This window comes from Siphateles boraxobius, unplaced genomic scaffold (genome assembly GCF_051911475.1).
Source record: "Siphateles boraxobius isolate OS27281-9 unplaced genomic scaffold, OSU_SipBor_1 41, whole genome shotgun sequence".
NCBI lineage: Eukaryota > Metazoa > Chordata > Actinopteri > Cypriniformes > Leuciscidae > Siphateles > Siphateles boraxobius.
In genome coordinates this window covers 34122345-34140167 of record NW_027509042.1, presented here as the reverse complement: position 1 = coordinate 34140167, position 17823 = coordinate 34122345, and the positions used below count along the sequence as shown (strand labels likewise).

The window sequence follows — 17823 nt, the reverse complement described above, 5'->3', positions numbered from 1 at the left end:
CTACAGTAAAATATATAAATAAATGGCTTAAAACCATTTTTTCCCATAGGGAAAATACTAACGTGCACAGTTACACACACAGAACGTGACTTTTGCGCAGTACTGTATGCGCATATATATATATATATATATATATATATATATATATATATATATATATATATATATATATATAAATATAAATATATATATGCTGCTTTGTATTAAGCATTTTTACTGCCAGTGCAGAATGTAACACTTGTGAACTGCTGACCTGTATGCAGTTTTGAAGCCAGTGATAGGAATATGGAGGACCTGTCCTTCCTCTACTGTGATCATTTGTGCCGAGGGCTCAAAGCGGAACTCCTTCATCATGGGCTTGAAATAGTACTGGCCAGGACTCTGAGATGGAGTGAGGAGAGATTAAGAAAATCTAGGTATTTAATTTTAAAGGGTAACTAAACCCCTGGTCAGAGCCAGACTCCACCCACTGGCAATATTTGAAAAATGCTGGAAAAGTGGGCAGAGCGGAGGGGGGGGGGGGGGGGGGGGCATGCAACTGAGACGCATCTCTCTGTAGGCAATGTCGTGGTTAGCTGGTACCCTCTGACGTCAGAGGGTACCACAACTTCCAATAGGAAAATTCAACTGCAGTAGCCACCGTTCAACCTGAAGAGGGCAGCACTCAGAAGTTTTTACACCATATATTGTAGAATTAAAACACTTTAAACCCAAATGTCAAAAAATGTACTGAACCAATGAACAGCACTTATGAAGCTCCATTCTTACAGATCATTAACTAAAAAAAGTTGTTTTAGTGTTTAGTTACCCTTAACAATGTTTTTCGTGGAACTATATATATATATATATCTTTTTTTAACACATTAAAAGTCAATGTTGAAATGCCCACTGAAATACCGTTACATTTACGTCACAATGCTTAAGGTGTTGAGCCAATCACAATGCTCTGTGTCAGCTGGCCAATCAGAAAACACTGCGCTTTTCGGAAGGAGGGGCTTTGTAGAAATTGACAAGTTTTAAAAAGACTGGGCATAGAGGGGCTACAATAATGTAGTGTATATGAAAAATTATGTATTTTTTTAACATTAAAGCATATTAACATATTCGGTTAGATCCCGTATACAAAATAGCATCATATGACCCCTTTAATGACAGACTATAGCATGTATATTAAGCTTCTGTCACTTTAAGAGCTAATGAATGGATCCAATATACTGTTACACATGTGTTTAGGTGCGTATCCGAAGCCCATTTGCTTATCCGCATTTGGCTCTGACTCGTAGCACGCACACAGAAAGCCGCCTGGAGAACAGTGTCTCTCTTGCGGCTTAATGCGCTTTTAATAACACGGTTTAATATAAAACCCATCCCGCAGTTTAGCAACAGTAGACTGCATTTTACAACACTCACGTATTTGGCTGATTTAGATGATAAGCTTGGGTTTTTAGGGAGGAACGAAAGCACACCACTGTGAATGAAAGGTGCACTGGATGGAATGTGGCAGTGGCACAAAAATAATTTTACCTTGATTATCTTGTTTTCCTAATCGTTCCGAAGCCAAATTCAAAAATCAATTATGATTAATCGCACAGCCCCAGGGAAACAATGACAGAATTTTTGGTTGAAATAAATTGACCCTTTAAAACTGTAATTTTTTCTGTATAAACTTGTACAACAATGTGATCATAAAGATGACCATAGTCAATGAAAAGACAGTACCAGGTTGTTGAAGGTGAGGAGGCCAGTGTCCTGAGTGAGTAAGTTTGAGCGGAAGCTGGCTCCACTGAGAGACAGCAGAACCCCTGAGAGAGGAACACCATCCTCTGCCTTTATCTGAGGGGCAAGAAAAAAATCAACAACAAAATTGTTCAACAAAATTAACCATTTGTTTCCTAGAAATGAAATTACAAGATGAAATGTGATCAACTAAGCTTATCAGAAGACGTTAATGACACTGACCTCAAAAGTGACCCCTGCCAAGGCAAACGCTTTGAAGTCTCCTGTCTTTCCCTCCACTGGAGTCAGGACAAAGCCCTCTTTACTGGCACTGATGTCATACAGAGAGTCACTATGTAGGGGTCCAACACTGGTTTCAAAGGGAAAAAAGGAGTTTTAAATTTTTATTGATTAGAATGCTAGAGTGCACTTGACTGCACTTGATTTCTAAATATGCCAATAGTTATTCACTTTCTAAACCATACTTTTACGCTAATATGCATTATTAAATAAATAGATAAGAGAGCTATTAAATAAATTAATGCGGTATGTTTGTGCATAAGTGAGATACCTGTAGGATCCGGTTTCATCCGTGAGAACTGTAATGAGAGGGTTAGTAGCTCCACTCTCGTTAATTGAGATTTCCACACCCTCCAGTGTAGGTGACACCTGCCCCGTGAGGAACAGCCCTGCCCTGCCAGTAATCTCCACCATTTGACCTGGACAGTTCTCTGTCAGAACAAGGATAACAGGTTTAGATATAATAAACTGGGGTAAAACTGTAACCCGGTTTTCTGAGGTACATTAGTGAGGCATTTCACTATGGGACACACATTCTATGATAGACCCATGGGTTGAAAGAAAGTGAAAATACTTTTTTTACAAAACTGATTTATCAATATTTCAGATATACGAGTTGAACACACCAAGTAATATCCAAATGTCATTTTTCATGTTGAATTTACTAAAACCCCAATTAATAACCATCAACAACAGTTTATAGTTCTCATAAGCCCCTATACTTTGTCTTGGCCTACATCAGGTGTGTCCAAACCTGTTTTAGGAGGGCCATTTTCCTACAGAGTTCTAACTACATCCTGAACCAGCTAATCGAGGCGTTTTGGAATTCGCGTAGTTTTTCACTCTTTACTCTTAGTAAAATGCACCCTTAAAGGGATTAAAAAAACATGTCATCATTTACTCATATTCTTCAAAACATCAGAAGAAAGAAATGAATACAGGTTTAGAACAACTTGAGACAGAAGTTTCATTTTTGAATGAACTATCATATGAACTGTTTTGGGATAAATAAGGAATAACGTTGTTCCTATATGGGAACTGCCCCAGTGACAAGCTGTTGTTCCCCTAAGGGTACATTTTGCTAATTTTTTCTGAAAGTGTAGGTTGCCTCATTTTTTGTACCGATATGAACCCCATGAATTCGGTTGTCAGTCAGTGTGACCTTATGTATAAGTGTGGATTTGCTTTTGATGTAGCTTGACAAATGTTAATTCCGTCCTTTGTGTGAACAGAACTTGTCTGCAATTTGTTCTGTATTTGTTGTGAAAGTGCTTGGACACAAAATGCATATCATAATATAAAAAGCTTAAAAAAGGGTTCAGAAGTTTGTATTGCACTCTAACCTCCAGTGATTGTAGCCTCTACTTCAGGAGGGTAAAACAGAAATTCTTTGGATGAAGGTGTGACTGTGATCTTCTCCCCAGCCCTGAAATAACCAACACAGTCAAGATATAAAATGAATACCAAGAAATTCATGACTGGTACGAAAAGACAAGGTAATACACTTTCTTTGAACATATGATTTTACAATTTTTTCCTAAAGCCCAAAGTATACTTTGGCCGTCCACGTTCCATGACGGTCTGTGCACTGTTCGTGTGACGTAATTTTCATCATCAGGACGTGTGCGCAGACGGTCCACGTGCAGCAGGATATTTGTGTCCGTACGGACGATGCATGTACAACAGCACGTTCGAGTGACTTGAGCGTGTGATAGAAATATTTTATATAATGGCCGCAGAAATGGTAAAAAGGGTATTTTCAGCATGAAATGTACAGAAAAATGCAGACTAAGTATGCTCAGGTCAAAGACCATGTAGACTTAACACAGTAGAACTAACAGTCATATGGTTAGCTTAGATCATTTTTAAACTAATCACCAGAACAAATCACAGTGAAGAAGACTTGAGTGATATTGATTTTTACTCAACTGTAAGATTTAAATGCACATGTATCTTTGGTCAGAGAACTCCTCGGCCGTGAATAAAACTTTATTCATGCAAAGAGCAACTTGGTAGTCATGTTAGATATATGATGTGTAGCTGAGGAATAGAAGTAGTAAATATTCTACGCTCAAAAGACCACCTTAGAGACAGAAATAGTGCTGGAAGACTATAGAGCCGCCGTCGGGGTGGGGCTGTAATACTCCTAGATAGTATTAATGATCCTGTGTCAGACAGCGTCCACCTGAGAAGGACGGTGCGAAAAACGTGGTCTCATGTGTGATTGAGTTAGTGATAGATAGTAGTGAAACCGTCACCATACTTCAGGGAAGTATTGGATTGTATTGTAAGTATTCAGGGAATTACCTCAAGATACTGTAGAATATGATTTTATTATTGTAACGAATCAGCAGACACAAGGGGATCCATTCGCAGAATTTATTAGAATGGTCAAGACAGGCAGGGTCAAACAGTGGCAAACAGAACAGACAAGGCTGAGACAAACCAGGTAGACAGGCAAAGGGTCGAGGCAGGCAGAGAGAGAGAATCAGAGTCCAGTAAACAGTCCCGGGTCAGGACAGGCAGAGAAGGGTCAGCAACGATAAACAATCCAAGGGTCAAACACAGGAATCAAACTCGGGAAATTAACGTTTAGAAATGATATCCAGGAAAGTCAAGACTTCGTACTGGTGTGGTGCGTGGAAGTGGTTTATGTGTGTGTGTGTGTGTGAATGAGATGCAGGTGTGTGTAATCAGCGGTTGTATTTGTATTGAGAATTTTCACGACAAGCGCTTGAAAACAAAGTCCACTAGATGCCGAACGTGTCTTTCCATGCTAACGGCCAAATGAGCATACTTTGAAAGGCTCAGAACTTGGAAAATGAAACATACCTGGGCTTTAAACTGGTAAACAGAAGTGGAAAATTATAGCAAACATTCCTCAAAAGATCTTACCGTGCCCAATAGGAAAATTCATAGTGGAATGGCTCATCAAGTTCATCTGGTTTCTCCTCCACAAGAAGGCTCTTCTCCTCTGCTCTTTCTTCCCTCTCCTTCCTGCGGGCAGCTATTTCCAGAAGCTGCTGCTCTCTTCTCTCTTCCTCGTTTGAGCGCAGGGGCCCCAGAACCAAAGCAGGCTCACTCTCAATGGAAGATCTGCCAAAATAAAAAACAAACAATACCGGAATTTAACCTTTAACCTGTTAGAAAGCAACAGACAGACTTGCTTTATACTTTTAGAAATGCATTAACAATGTCCTGGTGCACTTACTTGATGGTGACCGTGACATCCAGCATCTTATCAGTGGTGATTAGTCCTGTCATGTGGTGTCTGACAGCAGTCAGGGTTAAGATGCTTGGAGCAGACCTAAGGAACAGGATGAAGAAAAAACAGTGTGGATTGGACTTCCTTCAATAATGTTACAGAACAAGCACAAAAGAACCGGATCAAAGGATATAAAAAGCTGTGGCAACTACTTTGATTTTAATAAAAAGCTTGGCACCGGCAGTCACATACGTGTTGTAGGTGTAGTAATCCTGTTCAAACTGGTGACAGGAACGTGGAGTCACTTTATAAACACCTTAGATTGAAAAGAAATATGTTAAGTACTTTAGCCTCTATAAACTTCAACACAACTGAAGGAAAGACTGAGCTCACCTGGTTTGGACAGACAGAAGCGATTGACACCTTTGGACAGATTGTAAATGCCAACATTCTCTGGTGAACTGCCATCTTGGAAAAATTCCTAAAATTATAGACAAATAATGCATCATAATCATCATTACTATTTTAGACTAGTAACAGCATATTCTGGCAACTATGTGTTCAGTCATCATTAAATATTGATTTTTTTCAGGCCTCACCAGAGTAATGGCATGGGACAGTGAGCAGCGCAGCAAGTATCCAGTTTGTCTGAACTCCACTCCTTCTACATATGAGTCAAGTACATCGATCTCCACTGACTTATGCTTCCAGCACCACTCTTCTTGGGTGATAGACACTGTGATAACCAGAGGTTGTTAATGTTTTTCTTAAACAAATGTCTATACTGCTGAAAGGCTGCACGATTTCCAAAAATCATAATGTGATTAATCTATAATATATTGCAATATAATAAAACTTTAACATAATCATAAACATACAAGCATATGCATATATGGAAAATGGAAAAGCAGCACAAATGTATTTTGTGTTAGATGTGTGTTGTACATGGATTCCGCAAACTATTGTTTCCAATTGTTTTTTAAAAGGAGTGGGGGCAAAATTGTAATTTGGCAGAAAACTGGTGGGAACATCTCCCACACGCAAATGACATTCTCTACTAAAGAGTGATTTTATTTTAACATTTAGTATTATTGTTTTTATTAAAACATATTTAGAGAAATTTTGTAATGAAAAAAATACTTTTATAAATTATAGAAGGCATTAACTATAAAGGATGCATGTTAACTAAGAAGGGAATTTAAAAAGGGCTTTTCATATAGTTTGGACAAACTTCTGGTTTAAGGCCAAACCACATCTGATTTTATCCGAATACAGACAAATAATTTTGCTATTGCAACGGATACAGATATTGGCTACTCTGGACAACGCTTATTATCACTACTATTATTATTTTTAAAATTAGCATATATGTTGTTATAAAGTACTATAACTAGACCAGATATTACTATAAAATTTAATAATCTTATTAACTTTACTCACTTTCAGCTGTTCCCTGTGAGGAGTCGCCACAGAAAAATGATCAGCACACCTATTTAACAGAGCTTTTACGCCGAATGCCCTTTTTGACTTGTGCAACACGAGTGCGTATGCGCACACACAAACACACACAGTGGGGGACTTGCTGTGTGGCAACTGTGCAACAGACTTGAAAACGGGTAAAACCCGTAAGACCTTCGTTCATCTTCGGAACACAAATGTAGATATTTTTGATGAAATCTGAGAGCTTTCTGTCCCTCCATTGACAGCAATGTCATTGCAACCTTCAAGGCCCAGAAAGGTGGTAAAAACATTGTTAAAATAGTCCATGTGTCTACAGTAGTTCAACCTTAATGTTATGAAGCGATAAGAATACTTTTTGTGCGCAAAAAACCCCCCAAAATAACGACTTTATTCAACAATCACTTCTCCTCCATGTCATTCTCATATGCTGTTGACGTAGTGTAAACAGTGCAGAACTTCTGGTTTCTACGTCAGAACGTAGGCTCACTATAGGCCGATGCTGATCGTGTGTGATGCAGGCCAATAGTCAGCCGACGTTCTGATGTAGAACCCAGAATTGCTGCACTGTTTACACTTTGTCAACAGCTTAGGATAAGGACATGGAAGAAAAGAGATTGTTGAATAAAGAAAATTTGGGGGGGTTTTTGCGCACAAAAAGTATTCTTGTCGCTTCATAATATTAAGGTTGAAACGGTGTAGTTACATGGACTATTTTAACGATGTTTTTACTACCTTTTTGGGCCTTGAAAGTTGCAATGACGTTGCTGTCAATGGAGGGACAGAAAGTTCTCAGATTTCATCAAAAATATCTACATTTGTGTTCCGAAGATGAACGAAGGTCTTACGGGTTTGGAACAACATGAGGGTGAGTAATTAATGGCAGAATATTCATTTTTGGGTGAACTAATCCTTTAAGACCAATTCACACTGCACTAACAGACTTCGACCAACACAAGGTAAATCACCAGATTGCAGTATGTCGCTTCGCAGACATTCCACGGCCCAACAAACGGTGACTGAACATGTTTACTCGGCTAAAACTATTTGCATACATATTTAAATGTCATAATAGTCTCTATTGCTCATTAAAATCAAAACAGGGCAAAACAGTGCTTACCTTTGTACTTGCCGGGTAGCACATTATTGAAAGTAAAGCTGAGAGTTTCACTGCTCCCAGACAACTGGAGGTTCTGCCTCTCTCCCTGTCTGCTCACAGGCTGAAGGGTGACTGTCAGATCTCCACATGCCACTGATGACAATTTAATAATTGAGACAAAAAGAGAAAACTCACATCTAATCAAATTTGATAGCTGTCATGAAAAAAATCTCTCACCAAGACAGGACACAGAGCCAGAGACAGATGCTATGAACTGAGTGAAGAGAAGATCAGTGATAGGATGGTCCAGAAGTGAAATATCGAGAGAGTATGGCTGAAGAGCGAGCCCAGCTTTTACGTCACTTTCAGGGAGGGTCACCTGCAGTACAGCACACAACATAATTTAATTAAAGTGCAACTACAATAACTTTAAAAGTCAAGTGGCGTTATAATAGAAAATATCATTACCTGCAAGCTGTAGTCCCCTGGTTTGACTTGAAAGCAGAATGCTCCATGACTATCACTTTCAACTGTGCGGAAAAAGCCCTGATCTTGGGCCGAGAGAGTAACTTTGTAGTGCCCAAGCTGTTTAACAGTCTCAGGAAGACGGGTGACTAAGATGTGACCACACACGCTGAACCTGAAAATGACAAAGTGGGGCAGATTTTTTTTATCAATCCGATCAAGCGGACACCTCAAACTACAGGGCAGAGACCTAAAGTCCTTGCTCTTCCTCTGACCACAGTTTTCTGGCTGGAACTTCTTTTTAAAGGTGAAGTACGTATGATATTTAAAGTGCCCCTATTATGGATTTTTGAAAATGACCTTTCATGTAGTCATTTCATTTTATTTATTTATTTAATGATAATTTCTCCACACCAAACTCATAGCTTCATACAGATAACTTGTCTTTGTTGTATTGTTTTGGTTGATGGTGTTGTGTATACTTGCCTTCCCACTATGTAAAGCGACCTTGGGTTTGCGAAAGGCGCTATATAAAATAAACTTATTATTATTATTATTATTATGTAGTGTGTAACATAGCTCTAAGTGAATGAAAACATCCTGTAAAGCTTTAAATCTGAAAGTGCACCGTATATATTGTCTTTATCGACTCTTGAGTCAATGAAATGAATAGTTTTTCAAACGACTCATAAGCCGTTCCATTGTGACGTCAAGACGAAACATTAACATATTGCCCGTCCACTTATTGCGCACGCAGGCAGCAGGGAAAACTTCAACCTCATGTCGAGAAGATGCTGTGCTCTACAATGTGAAAGTAAAGCTGGTTGTTTTCACTGCCTAAAGACGAGCATGTGAAGAATCAGTGGTTAAAATTAATCTTTACCACGATACCGCAGCAGTATAATCCTAAATAATTCCCTTTATTTTACTTACGACTGCTTCTCAAATCTCGGAGTTCAATGCAGGATTCGCAAACCGCTTGCTCTTGAAAGATGGTGTTTAAAATACTTAGTTTTGAGTTTTATATTGTGTTGGTCTCCTGTTAACTGGTTAACTCACATTATTACTGTCTTACTGAAATCTTTCTGATAATCAGCTGTTGGCCACTATTACCTAAAATTGTGTCTATTAATGCGTGTGTCTACTTTGAGGAAAGATTAAGCATCGAGCAAGATTTGTTTTACCAACGTTTATGTTACATCAGTCATTCACGCTAGAGCTCGACTAATGTATACCTTGCATAAATGCACTGTTATTGATACAGTTTTCACATGTTCACCGCAATATATTAGAAAAATACTAATTAGTACAAGTAAAATAATCAGTTTGTTGGTAGACATGTACTTGTTAATGCTAATGATGAGGAATTACAGTTGCAACATCTCATAATGTACCTCAAACTGAATAGCGCATCACTGAGAAACGTCCTGCTCGAGTCGTCCTTGCGATGGAGGTTCGGGCTGAATAACTAGTTCTTCCAATGTTTCATCATTGGACTCATGCTCGGATGGATATGGTAAAATCGACGTCATTGTTCATTACTGTGTTTAGTTTACGGTGTAGGAAGCCTCAGGACAAGCAGAACTGAGTTGTTTTTGCAATGGCCGTTTTTGTTTTTGACGCGCGCTGTACGCGGTAAACTAAATCCCAACAGACTGAGCTGTCTGGCCAACCAGAGCAGAGAATCCTCTTGGAAAGAGCGATTGATTCATCTGACGAGTCGTTTGAGAATCATTGAAAATGTGGTGATGTGCAAATGTATATTATGAAGGAAATTAAAGGTCAGTTTTTTGACCTTTGATGTAAGTAAACCTGTTGTAGGAAACTCTAAAACAACATAAGGAAACTTTAAAATAGCATAATAGGGGCACTTGTTAAAATACATTCTCTTAACCAGGATTATTGTTCATTGACTACTATTAGTATGCCATTCATGGGTTTATCTTCTACCCCAAAAGTGTAAACATTGAGCCACCCAGATTGATTGAGAGCAGTCCACTCAGCTCTGTTAGTCTCTTTATAGCTTAACCTACAATATAGCGAGAGTTTGGGGCATGGCTACTGTAGTAGGCGGAGCCAGAGATTGTTTAGCCGGTGTGGGACAATGGCTGATGTGTTACATGGGAAAAGACATTTAGCTTTGATTAAACAGGTCATGATCACATCAAAGTGAATGGGGCATTGCGATGGTACATGCCACAATGGATGCATTAATGCCATGCATACAGTATAGTTATGCACCCGTTCAGAAAGACAAATGTACCATTTTTATAATGTTTCCTTTCTCAGTGCAGTGAGTGCAGTGCAGACAGCCTCAAACAGCTGTGGTGTTTTATGTCCAAGAATGTGCCCAGTGCAGATACGTTGGATGGGTTTATTATAAGCGACACACCCTTTCATTTGCTCTTGACAGAGTATTAACTAACTTAGTTGCTTAGTTATGACACACAGCTAAAAGTAATCCTAATATATTGGAACTTTTATTAAGAAGTTGCCTACTTTTACCTGTTGCAACATGCCTTCCTAACAGGGCTGCACGATTAATCGCAATTAACATGACATCGTGCTTAAACTGAATTGTCTTATTCCGATTTTGAAATTGCAAAGGCTGCGATTATTTTTTATGCGCAGCTTGTCAGTGATGTACGGGTCTGTGATCCATCTGAAAGCACTGTGGATTGAGTCGCTGAAATTGCAAAGGCTGCGATTGTTTTTTATGCGCAGCTTGTCAGTGATGTACGGGTCTGTGATCCATCTGAAAGCACTGTGGATTGAGTCGCTTATAACATGCATTTCAACACACGTCAAACATCTTTCCAAACATGAGAAGCATTTATGAACCTCTTGTCAAACTTAAGACAACATTTAATAAATCAAAGCGCTTCAATCTTCTGTTTATTCAGCTACAGCGATAGTATCGTAGACAGTAAAAGAAATGGACAATCCCTTGATTTCAACGGAGAAAACTGAAGCCTGATTAAAGCACTCACTTCCTGATGGCTGAGCGTACTGCGCAGGCTCAAACTGAGCTTGACGACAGTCTGACAGTTGTAAATCTTCTAGTAGCTGTGCCAAGACAAACCTGAATCACCTAATTCCTCAAAAACTTTGTTGAAATATTTTGTCCTGTTGCTTTTATGGACTCTCCATCTATGGGCTTCTCCCCTGACTTTATGCCCTTTATGTCCCCCCGATTGCCTCATAGACAGTAAAAAAATCACCTGTGAGTTTCTCGTCCTGTCTATACAGTAATTTCTCTATTGTGCGACACAAAGTTGCGTGGTTATGACGCAATCGTTAGCCTATTTTTACAAAAACGGCTTCTACGGGGCCATAAGGTAAGATACAAAGTAATGGAGCCTTTTATACATTGTCGTGTTTCTTTAGAAATAAATAATGGACAAATGAAGTCTTTGGACGCCTCAGATGTAAAGTTATTCGCTGTCAAAGTGACGCCAAAATGAATGGGAATCAATGGAATGCTAACAGCAGGTGAAGTTCTGCTACAATGGTGGCCCCCGCGAGGCTTCAGTTTCCGGCTGATGGATTACCCCCTTGGATAGTATGATGCCCATAGGTATTTCCTGGAATAATAGCTACCTCTGCAGGGCATATTTGGAGTGTTTGCACGAGAGCGCCCTCTGCCTTTCAGATGTAGCACCATTTACTACTTATCACAGAGCTGTGCTGCACTGACAAGCTGCAAAAAAAATAATCGTGCAGCCCTACTTTAGAAGTACCTGTTAGATCTGTGTTTTTGATGTTTGAATTGGGGGAAATAGAGCTGGGCAATTTGACCAAATTCTTATTTCATGATCACGCTATACATAATAATATAATTATTTAATTTATTATTAACATTTTTAAAGGTACAATATGCAAGAATTTTTCACCACCAGGGGTCGCTAACCTCTTACAATAACAAAGGCGTATATTAATGACGTATATTCCGCATTAAGCGTAATTATGGATCTTGTCGTCAAGCTGGTGGATCTTTTATGGATGAGTGAATACATTGATGTTTTTAACATGACTGTGGTGTGAAGCAGGGCGCGATTGCTAGACGTATACCAGCGCCACACACAACGTGAGTCCCGCGGATATAAAGGATTAAGGACATTTCATTCTACCGAACTACACGCAAGTGCTGAATTAATACACACACAGGTCAGTTTATTAGACTAATTAAACTTGAGGTAACGCAGCGCTGTTTCACTTGCTCTAACAGTTACACTATCAAACTAAACGGCATTTGAGTGTGTCGAATGTTGTTAGTTAGGTTGTGTGTTGGCTGTATGAGACTAACTAAGCTAGATCAACATTAGAATAACATACAGATCATATTCTAACATTTCATCATGTTGAACTATATAACATTGATTAGTTTTATGTACATTTGCTCACCTGTCTAATAAAGTACATGCAACACTTGCGTCTCTGTCAAGTTGAAGTTAGTTGCGGACGTGGAGCTCTCGGCATCTCGAAAGATGCTGATCTTCGTTTTAGTCCTTTTTTTGTCTCAAAGTCTGCTTGCCATGGTCCATAATGTTTGAACAAAACAACAACGGCGTGAGCGTCCTGCTACGCATAATGGGCATAACCCAGTTGTCCACGTCTGTCACCATGGTTACTATGGCAGTGCGAGGTCAAACCTGGTGGAAACCGAGGGTAACGCGGATATGACGTCATTGACTGGCGACTCCTCACCCCTGCTCACACGTCCCGTTTCCCTGGTTGAAATCGCAATTTTCTCACGATTTACAAATGGTTGGAAATATTTGGGATATTGTAAGTAATCAACTAAACAAAATATATAACATTGGCCCAGTGGTTTTTGGGTATTTTACTGCAAAATTCTTACATATTGTACCTTTAATGTATATGTCCTATTGTTTGCAATTTGCTTCTTTTTTATTTTTGAATTAAACAAATGAAGTTTCTCAGGTACAATAGGTTTATTTAACATGTAGTACATACAGAATTGTAATAATCAAATGTAAAAATAAAATATTGCATAGTCTTCACTGTATGAATTCAATTTAAATGTATTCTTACTAAAGCTAAAAAAGTTATTCAGTCAAGAGCAGCAAGTTATTTTCTCTTTTGTTTGATTCACATTAATGACACTGAGCAGCAGATAGGTATATTAGGCCTCTGTCACTTTAAGAGCAAACACACAAAATCAAATCCATTATACTGATACACATCCGGTTTACACCCAACTGTTAACTTTCACTTTAGACAACAGATAGTGTTTACATAAAAACTCCAGAGAATGCACATTTTGAAAATTGCGTGTGTATTCGACCATTAAATAAAGTTTTTACAAAAAGAACAAAACCCTTTTTAAGTTTTCCATTTAGGTCTGCAATATACTGTATTAATGTGCTGTAACAGAATTTTTTAAGAAAATGGCCTTGTTTATCCACCACATATGAGGTTTAATTAAAAAATTAAAATTTGAACCAATCATATTTCATGCTTTCAAAAGAGGGATAAAATCCCCCCCTTTTTTAAAATATTTTAACAAAGTATTTTGCAGAAAGATGGAGGCATGCCTGAGAAATAAATATACTCATTTTGTCATAACAGCACTGCCTATTGAATTTATAAGGGCTATAATTAAGAGGTCACGAGCTTCAGTGCTCTGTCACGTCCGTAAGGTTTTAAAGATTAAATTTATATAATGTAAAAATTATAAATACAAATAACTTGAAACGTTATATACAAAGTTAAATTATTTTTATGCTTATTAGGATAGACATTTTCTCTCACTTTGCTCTGAACAACCATAATAATGCGTTACGGACGTGACCTTTATGGACGCTTCATATTAAATCATATGCATATCACTATTGCCGTAATCTGTTTCAGGCATAACGTATATCAGTGCATATCCAATAATCGCAATTATATTTGTGCTTTTTTAGTTTTAATATGAAAAAGGGTGTAAACTTTAAAATTCAGTCAATTTTATAACAAAATTCAAACAATAGATGTCGCTCTTTAATACGGCGCCACATATTTCTGTAGTGGCTCAGTGTAAGCGGCCGAGCAATTGGATCAAGCGCACATGGAGCGATATTCTCTTCTTTTTTGCCAGTTACAGGATGAAATACGAACATCAGAAGGTATATGATAGCCTACAGTACAACTTACAGAAGAGCATTGTCTCTCATAGTACACGTCCCTCAAGGGATGTCGTGCTTTCACCTCTTGGTTAAAACATGAATATTCATCATAATCCCGTGATCAAGCTGACAAAATAATAATAATAATAATGCAATCATTTTGACAAAATAAAATGTGATCATTTTGACTCACGACTGCACGAAATGGTTGAAAACAGTGTCGCTTAGACACAAAACAAAACTGACATGATTGCGAGTCACACCTACGGATAAGTATCAATCAGTTCACCTGACCGTGGAGGAAACCTGGGATTTGAACTCCTATATGATAAACATTAATATTTGTTAATGTATTTTAGCAAGCAGTTCTGCTGGTAGGAAAACCATGGTCTCTATATTGAGTTTTGAACAAAAAGGTGACACGGTTGTCAATATGAGAAATAATCCATAACCATTTGAAATGGAGCGATTTAGTATAATACAGTTTATTAATTTTCCAATCTTACCATACTGGTATGGCAGATTTCAATATTTGGTGGTTTAAATGCCTCCTTGAGGTCTCTGTGCAGTTTAGTGCAGCTTTCAGAGTGGCCATGTCCATAACGGAGAACGGTCACGCCCGTAACATTGTTTTTTCCTCATAAATGCGATCACGAAAAATAAAATAAAAGAAATATTTGATGTTCTGTGGAGAGTCAACCCTTCTTCATTCGGTGGGTAGTATTACTTTTGGTTTGCGCAGTGTAATTCACAGAATTCATAAAAAAATATGTTGCCACCTAAAACTTTTCATTGTCACGTCTGTTACGCATTTATATTTCCCTCATCTAAAATATAAAAAGCGTGTGTAGACTGATATTTTTCGAATGTCTGGACTCCTTTATTAAGGGATTATGGATATATAAACAGACGTTTCAATATATTGGTATTATATGCATTTTCTGAGAATTTATATTTCAAGTTATGACTGCAATGATGATGATGATGATGATGATGATGAAGAATTTTATTTATAATGCACTATACATTTGACATCAAATCTCAAAGTGCTTACAAAACAAAAAAACACGTAGACACTTAAAAATACGCAATGTCACGTCCATAATGCTGGAATTGCGCCATTTTGATGTGTCAATATATATTTACATAAAGGGATATACAAGATTTAGCAAAATCTCTAACGATAGACACTTTATACAGTGGTAACAATGTATATCATCACACAAGCACAGCCCTATTTGAAAATATGCTTTATTTTTGTAATTCTGTTAGGTGCCACTAGTGTCACAGAAATTACATACTTCAACTTTAAGGACAATTCTTATATGCATACTCACCCTGCAGTGATGATGTCTGGCAGCTGAGGGGTGCTGGGAGCAATCTTCACAGTGACTATCTCAAAGAACATCAGTTCCTTGTGCGTGTTGATAGTATAAGTGCCTGTCGTCATATTCTCCAATCGGAATGAACCATCTTCATTAGTTTCCACTGTGAAAGAGACAAAATATAAACGCAGTGTGTTAATTTAGCATACATTTGTTTATTAAGCATGAATTGTTGGGTTCTTAGGAGTATACCCATGCTTAATTATGTTAATTTTACTTAAGCGTAGCATCACAGTTACCTTTAATTTGGTTGTTAAGCGTAACTACAGCCTCTGCAACACCCTCTCCATTGGGGCTATTCAGAACTCTGCCCATCACAGAGAATCCCATGACCCGGAATATTGGCTGAGAGACAAAATAGGAAAAACATGTCAGAAAACAGGTTAGGCTGCTGAGCAATTGTTTCATACATGAGTTAATTACATTACATTTTTTTTTCTCATTTGAAGACATTTGGACATTTGAAGCATGACTACAGTTCTTTTAATTGCTTTGGTTCAATTTTCACAAGCAAGTGGTAAATCTCCAAAAGTCCTAAGTACTAATCCTAATTCTACAACAGATGATCAAAAATGCACTTTTTTTTAAAAACATTTCAGCACTTTTTCAATTATGTTATGTACAATACACAAAAAAGGCGTTTCATCTATATAAACATTTCAGATTGATCAAAAATGCATTAGAAGGAGATGCATCAAATACAGGCATTTAATATTACAGTGTGCCACATCATTATAATATCAACAGATGGCATACCATGGCAGAGACTGACAAATTACTGCAACTCACTCGGAAAGGGTATAACTACCCTATAGACTCAGTCATTTAGTACTGTATTGACAGCAACGTTATAGCAACAATGCTCATTTCAAACATTGCATATCTTGCATTATTTGCTATTGAATTAAATGATTGTAAAAAAGTACTGTTCTGGCGATTAAAGCAAATGTTCTCATTACATATTACAATGATATTTATTTTGTTTTGAAACAATGATTCTGTGGCAAGAAAATATGTAGTTTTAAAAATGTACACTTGTAAAAATAGTACCAAAGCAAATAAAAAACTGAATAAAATCTGTAAGAACAAGTCAGAGAATTATGAAACTCACTTGCAACATTAAACTGTTGTGTTGTACTTTGAAATCCATTCGAGGAGGAGCAACATCAAAAGTAATTCTCTCTCCTCTGTAATATGGGACCTACAATTCGAGAAGAGACAAGCTAATAAACTAAGACTGACATTTGTGCTTCATCATCACAAGTGATTTGACTTATAAAAAAGGCAGCATGATATGGAAATAAATGTCACATTATTTTAATTTAAAAAAGACAGGTGTTTATATATTATGCTTCAGTGTGGTAATAGTTCACAATGTACATTTCCAAAAATATTTCATATGGAAATTAGTGACAATAAAAGTAAAAACAGCTCCTTACCACAGTGTATTCACCACTGGGAAGACAGGGAAAGGAGAAAGTGCCATCCTCACTAGACTGGGAGCTGCACAAATACACAAGGGAGGGGTCCCCGATTAAAGCCCCATCCACAGGAGCCACACTGCAGCCATTAATATCCTGGATAAATAACAAATTTGTTTAGGAAAAGTTTACCGGATAATAGATGATGATTCTGTGCACATTTGTGATGACATTATCATATTATAGAATGACATATACGGTTGGCTTTTGAATCTAATAAAACCATTTACCTCCTGTGTTACACTGGCAGAGTAAAGGAGGAAACTGACTCCCTTCATGGGTTCACTATCACTCTGCACCTCTCCAGAGACATCATAGCCCTTTACCACAAGAGGAGCTGCGGCGGGGGCATTTTCATTCGACACAACCACAGTGGTTGAGCTCTGTGAGGAGGGGAGAGTAAACCAACAAGATTTCTTAGAAAAATATCAAAAGCTGGATAAAATCTGAATTTTCTCCAGTTAAATGATAAGAAAATCATAATTTTTGGCCCTAGTGATCATGTAAAAATGCAAGGAAGGACTATCTTGGGCCTCTGTCACGGAATGTTAAAAGTCAAGTAAAAAAATTTGGGAGTCATATT

At 37.8% G+C, this 17823-nt stretch overlaps 1 protein-coding gene across 1 annotated transcript in view; it reads right to left on the bottom strand.

Annotated features, from left to right (window-relative positions):
* Nucleotides 1–17823, bottom strand: part of nomo (nodal modulator) — a 74898-nt gene that overhangs the window by 19215 nt on the left and 37860 nt on the right. Inside the window, exons 7-24 of the mRNA XM_077199207.1 lie at nt 17471–17623; nt 17199–17336; nt 16871–16960; nt 15999–16104; nt 15712–15862; nt 8247–8418; nt 8016–8157; nt 7800–7931; nt 5821–5957; nt 5615–5702; nt 5474–5537; nt 5228–5323; nt 4912–5112; nt 3360–3442; nt 2288–2447; nt 1960–2086; nt 1720–1833; nt 254–381 (exon numbers count right to left, since the gene is read on the bottom strand). Coding sequence (XP_077055322.1) covers nt 254–381; nt 1720–1833; nt 1960–2086; nt 2288–2447; nt 3360–3442; nt 4912–5112; nt 5228–5323; nt 5474–5537; nt 5615–5702; nt 5821–5957; nt 7800–7931; nt 8016–8157; nt 8247–8418; nt 15712–15862; nt 15999–16104; nt 16871–16960; nt 17199–17336; nt 17471–17623 — 2282 coding nt within the window. The remainder of the gene's footprint in view (nt 1–253; nt 382–1719; nt 1834–1959; nt 2087–2287; nt 2448–3359; nt 3443–4911; nt 5113–5227; nt 5324–5473; nt 5538–5614; nt 5703–5820; nt 5958–7799; nt 7932–8015; nt 8158–8246; nt 8419–15711; nt 15863–15998; nt 16105–16870; nt 16961–17198; nt 17337–17470; nt 17624–17823) is intronic.